At 35.8% G+C, this 10,469-nt stretch overlaps 1 protein-coding gene across 3 annotated transcripts in view; it reads right to left on the minus strand.

Moving 5' to 3' along the window:
- Nucleotides 1–10,469, minus strand: part of LOC148630225 (interleukin-6 receptor subunit beta-like) — a 45,479-nt gene that overhangs the window by 11,841 nt on the left and 23,169 nt on the right. For 2 of the 3 annotated variants that reach the window (XM_088563616.1, XM_088563610.1), the window contains exons 3-4: nucleotides 1,870–2,072; nucleotides 83–237 (exon numbers count right to left, since the gene is read on the minus strand). In XM_088563616.1, coding sequence (XP_088419742.1) covers nucleotides 83–237; nucleotides 1,870–2,072 — 358 coding nt within the window. Of the gene's footprint in view, nucleotides 1–82; nucleotides 238–1,869; nucleotides 2,073–10,324; nucleotides 10,449–10,469 lie in introns of those variants that run through there. The other variant, XM_088563625.1, reaches the window with a different exon arrangement.

Below are 10,469 nucleotides of genomic sequence, written 5' to 3' on the forward strand. Positions count from 1 at the left end.
GTATGCTCAAATTTGCTTTTGGGACAATACCAGTCCACACTTGTAAAAGAAGAATAAAACCTACATATTTTAACTGAATTACCGTTTTGTTAACGTCTTGATAACGATAAGATATTTCGTATATAACATGCTCTCTTTCTACCAGTACCGCCAAAACAGGATCAGGTTTAAGACTAAGAGTTAAATCAACCACCACAGCTCCAATCATTGAGGTTACCTTTGGAGGCGACAGTTTGACTAAAACAATAACGGTAAGAAACATATAACTCACTATGTTAGCTACACAGAAACACACATTTTAAGTAGCAGTCTTTCCTGTCAAAATCCACCGAATTCAATTTTATTTCTTGTGCAGAAACAGTCGCTGATGACATAACCAGTCTAAGTTTTTCATTTGGTTGTTGCTTTTTTGTGATAGAAATTATATAGATTGTACGTGAAATTTGCACTTTTCATAATTTGGCTTCATTTAGTTGATTTAAGTGGGAGATGAATGTATGATTTTCAAAATAGCGCAGATCTGAATGCAGAAGATGTTGTTATGTGAGAGTATAGCATATGTAGATTGAAAAAGCATCTTTGTTTGGTGGGTTTTTCTTCACCATGAATCACTTTACCATTGGTAGTATCTCAATTTTATAATTTTATGTGGACTGGTACTTAAGTTTTTCATGTATATTATGTTGTGCATAATTGGAGAACATGATTATTTACTAGTTTACTTTCAAAGAGGAATAATTTTATTATAAGAATAAAAACATAAAACATTATGGTAAAAAACTTATTCCTGCACCTCACTGTATTTATCATACATTTAAAAACTACGTACTCGTTGAAAGTTGCCCCGTGTGTCAAAAGAATACGCCTGCAGCAGCGCTAAGCTTGTCGTAAAAGGCGACTAAATAGTGCTCAGAACCCTAACCCACAGAGCAACTGGGTTTTGTGCCCCAGGTTGTGGAATGGGATACCCCTTGCATGTTACATGATGGGGTTGTCAGGCTGTAATACGGAAAACCTGACCGCAAACCATATTGGTGCATCTTGTTGAGAAATATGCCACATTCCACGCACGTTAAGGAAACTTTCTGTGGTATTCTCCCGGAGTAGGAACTATAGGGCTCCGCTACATGAGACTAAATTTACCGACCCTACCCACCTCTCCCAATTTCCAGTGGCAATCAAAATTTGTCGACCCCATCATCCTTGTGTCCCATCCTATGTTTCATTTAATCATTTCATGTTAATTTTATCACCCATTTCATGTTCATCGCCTGAATATGGCTGCTAGGGCGTTAAACCCCAATAACCAATCAATCAATCAATCTTTGAAAATTCGCATAAATAAGATGTTCATATGTAAAAAAAAACTTGTTTATAAATCAGTTTTCCTTCCATTACAAAAAGTATAAGAGTAAAGCCTCTTTTCTACTTACTTAATTTTATACCGAATTCTAAAATCAAGGGTTGGTAAGTTATTTACGTATTCGATATACCTTTTTGCTACTGATTATTTTTAACGCCGGATTCGAATTCCATTATTTTCCATATGTAATTTTGTTTTTACGTTGTGAAAACCGTCCTTAATTTCTAATTTCTCATGTTATTGTGAAAATGAGAAAAAGAAGAAAAAATTACGGGGAATACAAAAAAGGGAAAAATATTAACAATACACCAAATAGGAGGATAAGGAACAATATTTATAATTTTAAACTGAGCAATTACTAGAACTCTACAAAATCCTTCACTGACATCCTTTCACAACTAAAAAAATCAATTCGTTTTTAATTGAAAAAAAATGAATTTGAATATAAAAATAATAATAGCAACAACAACAATAATAATAAAGGTTATATTTATGCATGAACTTACCTATTTGCATTGGACTGATATAATGCTCAGTGATATGACTTCCAGCTTGATTTGAAGCATTTACATAGAGAATACAATGATTAAGTGGCAAAAACGTATACATCTTATTATCAGAAGAACTAGCGACATAACATCCTTTTTCATCTTTGCTCGACTGGCTAGATGGGTCAGGATGGGGACACACAAACTTTCCATACAGCGGACTAAAACAAAAAGAATGGAAAGAAATTAAAATAAGTGAATTTACCTTCACTTGCACAGCGTCATAATATACATTAGCAGTATAGATGCACGTTTGGGATAGAATTTTTCGGGTGGGCCTCGGGTGGAGCACCCCAATGCGCATGCGCATGACGTCACATCCGGTTGTTTCGGATCAGAAGTGACCGGTAGAGGGGGACCGCAAGTGGACTTTGGGTATGACCGGAAGTGGACTTTGGGTGACCGGAAGTGGACTTAGATGGGGGACCAATGAAGGAAAGATGGGGAACTTTGATCTCGGAGGGGGTCACGACCTCCATAGGTATCCTCATTAAGTGTCCTAATTAGTGTCATTATATAGTATAAACAGGTAAGTATAAAAAGGGGGGGTGTATTATGACAAGAGTTATCTTTCTTTGTTTATATATTTTTTTTAATTTTCATTTTTTCATTAACGTTCATTTTTTTTTTTTTTAATTATTTTTGCTAATTATTTGTAATTTCATTGTCTTTGTGTAATAATTAAATGCGCACTTTGAATAGATTTTAAATTTTGATTTTAATTTCTTTGTGTTCAATGGATTGTGTAATTTGAATAGATGTCTCACGGATTAGACAGCTGTTTGAAACTTCCCATTTTACTGGTGATTTCAATAGCCTATGTATTGATTTTTCACCGTTTTTATTCTGCTTTATGAATACATTACAGGTCTAAAGAAGTGTTGTGCAATGCTTACCACTAAGAAATAAATTTTTATCATTGTTTTAATTATTTTTGTTTTAATATTTTTTGGTATTCAGTTTGAAATTTTGACTAACGTCTAAAGATTATCTTGACAATTGTAAGGTTTACATTTTGAACGTTAATAGCTTTTGAATGGTGTATTGCCTTTCATTTCAGATTTTTATAGTCGACCATTTCAATACCTATTACAGACCCACTCTACCTTGTCGGTTTTATCCGTAGTATCCGTAGTATGGGGCTCTAGTGGGTAAATTCCTTTTTTTCATATTTTCAATGTTTATATGTCGCATGTACTTGATTTGACCCTTTTTGTTTGAGACTTGTGTGCTCGTTTAATGTTTGTCTTTTGTTATTATAAGGAGATTGAACTTTTTACTGCTACAGTATTTTCGATATTTGCATGTAGCGTACACCCTTTGAACGTGTTATGAGGCTCTATCGGGTAAATTCCTTTTTTCATACTTTCAATGTTTACATGTTGCGTGTACCAGATTTGACCCGTTATAGGGGTAAACCATTGACCTACGGAATTTTATTTTTCTCTCCATAATATCGTTCGTGCTTTGTTTCTTTCGTTCCCATTTTTTGTTTAAGTATTGTATGATGGGTTTTTTTAAGGAACTTTTTACTGCTATAGTATGTTTTCAAGTTACTTATACTTTGACCTGTGTTATGAGGCTCTAATAGTAAATATATTTGTTATGCTGTCGCTAATAGGTGTAGTCGGTTTTGAGCTACCCTTTTTGTAAGGAGGTCTTTCTTTAGTCTAGTTTTATTACACAAGATTTTTTTCTTTTATATTTTATTTACAATTTATATTCATATATTCGTCAGGGTGTCGTCAAATCCGGGTTCTGCTCAATGGTCTGTTCCATAAAGTGTTCTTCTTTCCCTTTAAATAACACTTCACGATACGATCTTTTTATGATTCCGCTTTAGTATGAGGCTTCTTGCTGTCCGAGTAACATCGGCGTCAAGGCTGTTTTTTCCACTCTATTTAACCTCTTCCTTTTGTTTAATGAACTATCCTTTCAGGTTCAGGCATCATAGATCAATATGACTCATGTAGTTGAACTTTTGTAACTTTATTGATTTCTTCAGGTCGTTGTTTCTTATACAAGGATGCACGGTGCTCCGCTCTGTTTTCCACTTGTATTCGATATTCTGACGTTGTACGTTTTATGTTCTTAATACAGCTACACGATCTTTGTTCCGAAATCCTCTCTATACAGTTCCATTTATAACTGTCACATCTGTTTTATTGGCTTTTTTCTTTCCTCCAGCTGGTCTAACACGATTTCTTTTGAGGGCCTCACTTTCTTTTTTCAGTTCATTTTTTGGTTTGCATTGTGCACGTTCTGTCGTACATTGCACGCTTATGACATCGCGACTGGTGACCTCTTCTAAATGAATCCCTCGACAGGGGACTATCTTGTAAATCTTTATTGCTCCGAGTGCGTCCATCTCCTTTGCAAGTCGGTTAAGAAGTGACCACACATCCTTTTTCACCTCTATATACATATACTTTTTTTCATACAAGAACACATCCTGAATCTCCCATGCGAAAATTTTGCTTCTCAATCTCAAGTTGTCGGGAGTGCCCTGTTTCATGTCGATCAGTAAATATCCGTGTAGTTTGGCGGTGGCATACTCGTACGATTTAATAAAATACTTTGTCTTTTTGGGAAATATTTGTTGGACCATGGTCATGGCCTGTTATACGTCTCTGGGATTTTAAACAGAACCAAGTAATGGGCATTCAGACTGATGGTTCTCAGACACTTGTTTTTGTTGAACAGATTTTGAATCACCAACGTCGTCAGAATATTTCATGAAGAGATAGGAGATAGATTCGGTGACCGAATTTATCAAATTGTCTAGAATAAGCAAGTGTTTCTCTCTGGGGGATCCAAGGTGTCAAGGTCGGGGAGTCCTTGTACAAAGTCGACATCTGCCATGGTTCCATAAATGGTCTGGTACACGTCGTAGCACTACGTTATCCCATCGGGTCTAGGCATATTCATGTTTTTCACGTTTCGAACGAATCAGCGTTCAAACATCGTTTTTCCACTCCCAGTGGGTCCTGCTATGACACTGGTAAAGGGATGGGCCCAGGGCATGAAATGGTTGTCCAAGTATCCTTTGGGTACGTCGAAAGCAAGGGGATCGTTGGTCTGATGTATGAAAAAGTTTTCGTCAGTTGTGTCGACTGGATCGATTGGCGTAGCCCTTTCATCAAAGTGTAAGGGTCTTGGCGTAGTCTTTTCTTCGAAGTATCACGATTTTCTTTCTTCAAAGAATACCGGTGAAGTCCGGCCATCAAAGTATCATTGTCCAATACGGGTTAAACTCGTTTTTATATGGTTTCTAGAACATTGTTTGTTTGTATGTGTATGTGTTTATACGTGTGTATGTTTGTATGTACATGTCTGTGTGTTTGTACGTTTTTGTGTCTGTACGTGTGTGTGTGTTTGTATGTACGTTTGTGTTTGTACGTGTGTACGTGTTTGTATGTACATGTTTGTATGTACGTGTGTGTGTCTGTATGTGTGTTTGTACGTGTGATTGAGGTCAGATACAACCTAACCCTAACCCTATCCCTGACTCTTATCCTAACCTTAATCCTTGTTCTGAATGTTTTCTGTTGTTTTAACGCTAACTGTAACTTTGACCCTTAACCTAACCTTAATACTTTTTCTGTATGTTATTCTGTTGTTTTAACTATATCCTTAGCCATTTCCTTTCCACTAACTCTATTCGACATCAAAGTACATTTCCTTCTAGAACTGTTACCTAATCGATAAACAATTTCTCACATTTATTGGCCACAGCCCTAACTCTAACCCTAGGCAAATACCATGGCTTGACCCCAACACTAAACATAAACCTAAGCCTAACTCTTTGCTTAATCATACCCCTAGCCCTAACCCGACCCTAGATCTAAAGTTTAACTCTAACTTTCTTGACACTGTACCTTATCTGAAACTCTAACCCTAGCCCTAGTTCTTTGACCCTTACGCTAATTTTCTAACTGTTTTTCAAACACTGATCCAAGTCATAACACTGAACCTAAACAAGTAACGAGACCTGACCCTAACCCCATAATAAACTCTAGGTCTGACTTTCATAAAGTCTAAAACCCAACATAAACCTAACTCTAGACTTAACCATAACCCTAGACAAACAGCAACATCTGACCACAACATTAAACATAACCCAATGCCTAACTATACACATAACCATAAACTTAACCCTTACCATAGACCTGATCATTGATCTAACGGTTGAATCTAGCAACTTTCTTGATACTAGACCTTATCAGAAATTCAGACCCTAACCCTAGCTCTAACTTTATCATGACAATATCTTTCACCTTAATACAAACTCTTTAACTCTATTCCAAACACTAAGCCTAAACATAATTCAGAACCGAAACAAGTACATGTATCTTACCCTTACCCCATAAGTAACTCTATAACTTTAATCAAAGGCCTCATGCTAGACCATCAAGACCAACACCAGACACAAGACCTAAGTATAGATCTAACTTTAATCGAAATCTAACCTAGACCTATCTCTAGACCTAATCCTAACCCTAACTTAACCATAACCATAGACAAACATCAACATCTGATCCCAACCTTAAACATAACCCTAAGCCTAACCCAACACTTAACCATCAACTTAACCCTTGCCATAGACCTGAGCCTATAACTAACGGTTGACTCTAACAATTTTCTTGACACTAGACCTTATCTGAAACTTTAACCTTGAAAGGACTACGCCAAGATCCTTACACTTGGATGAAAGGGCTACGCCAATCGATCTAGGATGACTCAAGAAAGCTTGCCAAAGGACACAACTGACGAAAACTTTTTCATACATCCGACCGACGATCTCCATGCTTTCGACGTACCCAAAGGATACTTGGACGACCATTTCATACCCTGGGCCCATCCCTTTACCAGTGTCATAGCAGGGCCCACTGGAAATGTGAAAAACGATGTTTGTACGCTGATTCGTTCGAAACGTGAAAAAAACATGATGATGCCTAGACCCGATGGGATAACGTAGTGCTACGACGTGTACCAGATCATTTATGGAACCATGGCAGATGTCGACTTTGTACAAGAACTCCTCGACCTTGACACCTATTCTAGACGATTTGATAAATTCGGTCACCGAATCTAACTCCCATCTCTTCATGAAATATTCTGACCATAAAAATATAAGTGTCATGTTGGTGGTTCAAAATCTGTTCAACGAAAACAAGTATCACAGAACCATCAGTTTGAAATGCTAATTACTTGGTTCTGTTTAAAAATCCCAGAGACGGATTACAGGCCATGACCATGGCCCAACAAATGTTTCCCAAAAAGACAAACTGTTCTATGAAATCGTACGAGTATGCCACCGCCAAATCCCACGGATATTTACTGATCGACATGAAACAGGGCACTCCCGACAACTTGAGATTGAGAAGCGACATTTTCGCAAAGGAGATGGACGCACTCGGAGCAATAAGGATTTACAAGATAGTCACCTGTCGAGGGATTCATTAAACAGATGTGACAGTTATAAATGGAACTGTATAGAGAGGATTTCGGAACAAAGATCGTGTAGCTATATTAAGACCGTGAAATGTACAACGTCAGAATATCAAATACAAGTGGAAATCAGAACGGAGCATTGTGCATCCTTGTATAAGAAACAACGACCTGAAGAAATCAATAAAGTTACAAAAGTTCAACTACATGAATCATATTGATCTATGATGCATGAACCTGGGAGGATAGTTCATCAAAAAAAAAGGAGGAGTTATATGAGATGTACAATGAAAACCTCGTTCAAAGACCAAAAGTAATGTAAACAAATGGAAGAGAAGGTTAAATAGAGTGAAAAAAAAAAACAGCCTTGACGCCAATGATACTCGGACGGCAAGCCTCATACTAAAGCGGAATCATAAGAAGATCGTATCGTGAGGTGTTATTTAAAGGGAAAGAAGAACACTTTATGGAACAGACCATTGACCAGAACCCGACGAATATATGAATATGAATTGTAAATAAAATATAAAGGAAAAACATCTTGTTGTGTAATAAAACTAGACTTAAGAAAGAACTCCTTACAAAAAGGGTAGCTCAAAACCGATAACACCTATTAGCGACAGCATAACAAATATATTTACTATCAGAGCCTCATAACACGGGTCAAAGTATAAGTAACTTGAAAACATACCCAAGCAGTAAAAAACTTCTTATAAAAAACAAACCATCATACAATACTTAAACAAAAAGAAAGGGCGAAGGAAACAAACACGAATGAAAATATGGAGAGAAAAATAAAATTCCGTAGGTCAATGGTTTACCCCTATAACGGGTCAAATCTAGTACACGCGATATGTAAACTTTGAAAGTATGAAAAAGAAATCGGTTTACCCGATAGAGCCTCATAACACGTTCAAATGGTGTACGCGACATGCAAATATCGAAAATACTACAGCAGTAAAATGTTCAATCTCCTTATAATAACAAAAGACAAACATTAAACGAGCACACAAGTCTCAAACAAAAAGGGCGTAGGAAACAAACTACGAATGAAAATATGGAGAGAGAAAAAACGCAAATCGATGGTTTATCCCCATAACGGGTCAAATAAAATACATGCGACATGTAAACATTGAAAATATGAAAAAAGAAATTTACCCACTAGAGCCCCATACTACGGATAAAATCGATGATAAGGTTGAGTGGCTGTAATAGGTATTGAAATGGTCGACTATAAATATCTGAAATGAAAGGCAATAAACCATTCAAAAGCTATTAACGTTCAAAATGTAAACCTTATAATTGTCAGGATAATATTTAGACGTTAGTCAAAATTTCAAACTGAATACAAAAAAATATTAAAACAAAAATAATTAAAACAATGATAAAACTATTCTTAGTGGTAAGCATTGCACAACATTTCCTTACACCTGTAATGTATTCATAAAGCAGAATAAAAACGGTTAAAAATCAATACATAAGTTATTGAAATCACCAGTAAAATGGGAAGTTTCAAACATCTGTCTAATCCGTGAGACATTTATTCAAATTACACAATCCATTGAACACAAAGAAATTCAAATCAAAATTTAAAATCTATTCAAAGTGCCCATTCAATTATAACACGAAGACAATATACTTACCTGTTTATACTATATAATGACACTAATTAGGACACTTAATGAGAATACCTATGAAGGTCGTTTCCCTCTCCCAACCTTTAAGACCCCCCTTCCGAGATCAAAGGTCCCCATGTTCCCTTTATTGGTCCCCCATCTAAGTCCACTTCCGGTCATACCCAAAGTCCACTACCGATCACTTCCTGGCCACGACCACCGGATATGACGTCATGCGCATGCGCATTGTGGTACCTACAAAATTCTAACCTAAACGTGCATTTGTGGTAGACAGTAATTTGATAGGTTTCACTGTATTTGTTGTTTTCGTTTTTATATTTTATTTGTATTTGCTTAGGCTAATAAAGATGGTTTCATGGATATTTCAATGGAACTGGTTATCAAATAATTATAAGTTATATTTAATTGACGATTTACGGTTATATGAGTTATTGACCGATGACTATTTCTGTGGTTCTGTTAATTTTTATCTCACTGTATTGAATTCAAAGGGTTTTCCATTTCATGGTTGATTTGACCGCTCTTTTTCTTTAAATTCTATTGGATGTATTTTCGGCGCTAAAGTTCTTTTGTTCTTTTATATGTCACTCTTCAATAATTTCTCGGATAGACAAGATGTGTCTTGGAAATATTTAATTCAACTTATATCTTATTATACTCTTGGAGTTTTTCTACTGCAACTTTACAGATTAGTTCTACTCCTAAATTACTAATATATTTATATAATATGCCAGAATTCTGAATATTTTAATTGGAATGAGTTTGCATGATTTTCCCCTATTTGAATGATGATTGAGCGATGTGCGTTGTGTAGATGTTAAACGCTTAAATCTAATGATAAAGTGCATATTTATTAAAAGAATAACTTTATTGTTTTTCATGCATTTTTCATAAATAAGCAAGTTTAACGTAATTCCAGTATAAAGAATGTGTAAATCAATAAACTGAGTGAATGCGTATTTGAGCGCTCCGGAGTGAATGATTTAATGTCTTAATCATTTTAAAGTTAAAGGGCAATCGTAAACATTTTCGTTAACCGTAAATACTTTTGTTAACTGGATCAATTATATTTTTATCGTAAAAGTACAAATCAGTTTTACAGGTGATTTAATACAGGTAACAAAATATTATATGTAAGGTATTTTTGTTCTACGGGTATTTTGATATGTCACCTATAGCATAGATTGACCTGTTTGTGATTGAGGTTTTGCATGTAGACTGTAGACGATTTTGCAGCCATTGCACCTTGATGTAAGGGCCTTTTTTTTTCCTTGTAATATCCAGACATCCAGTGTCATTGTTAGAAATAAAATATGTAACCCTACCCTGTCTCTTGATGTTTTGCGCCTAACTTTAAGAGCGATTACAGAATGGCGCCCACATTTGTGTATTTCTAGACTTTTGGATGTGAATAATTGAACAATAAGCAGATCGATCTCCATATTTGATGTCATAAATATGTTCGTGTGT

This window comes from Perna viridis, chromosome 1 (genome assembly GCF_037379345.1).
Source record: "Perna viridis isolate PV_CMFRI_1.1 ecotype Kerala chromosome 1, ASM3737934v1, whole genome shotgun sequence".
NCBI classification, from domain to species: Eukaryota; Metazoa; Mollusca; class Bivalvia; order Mytilida; family Mytilidae; genus Perna; species Perna viridis.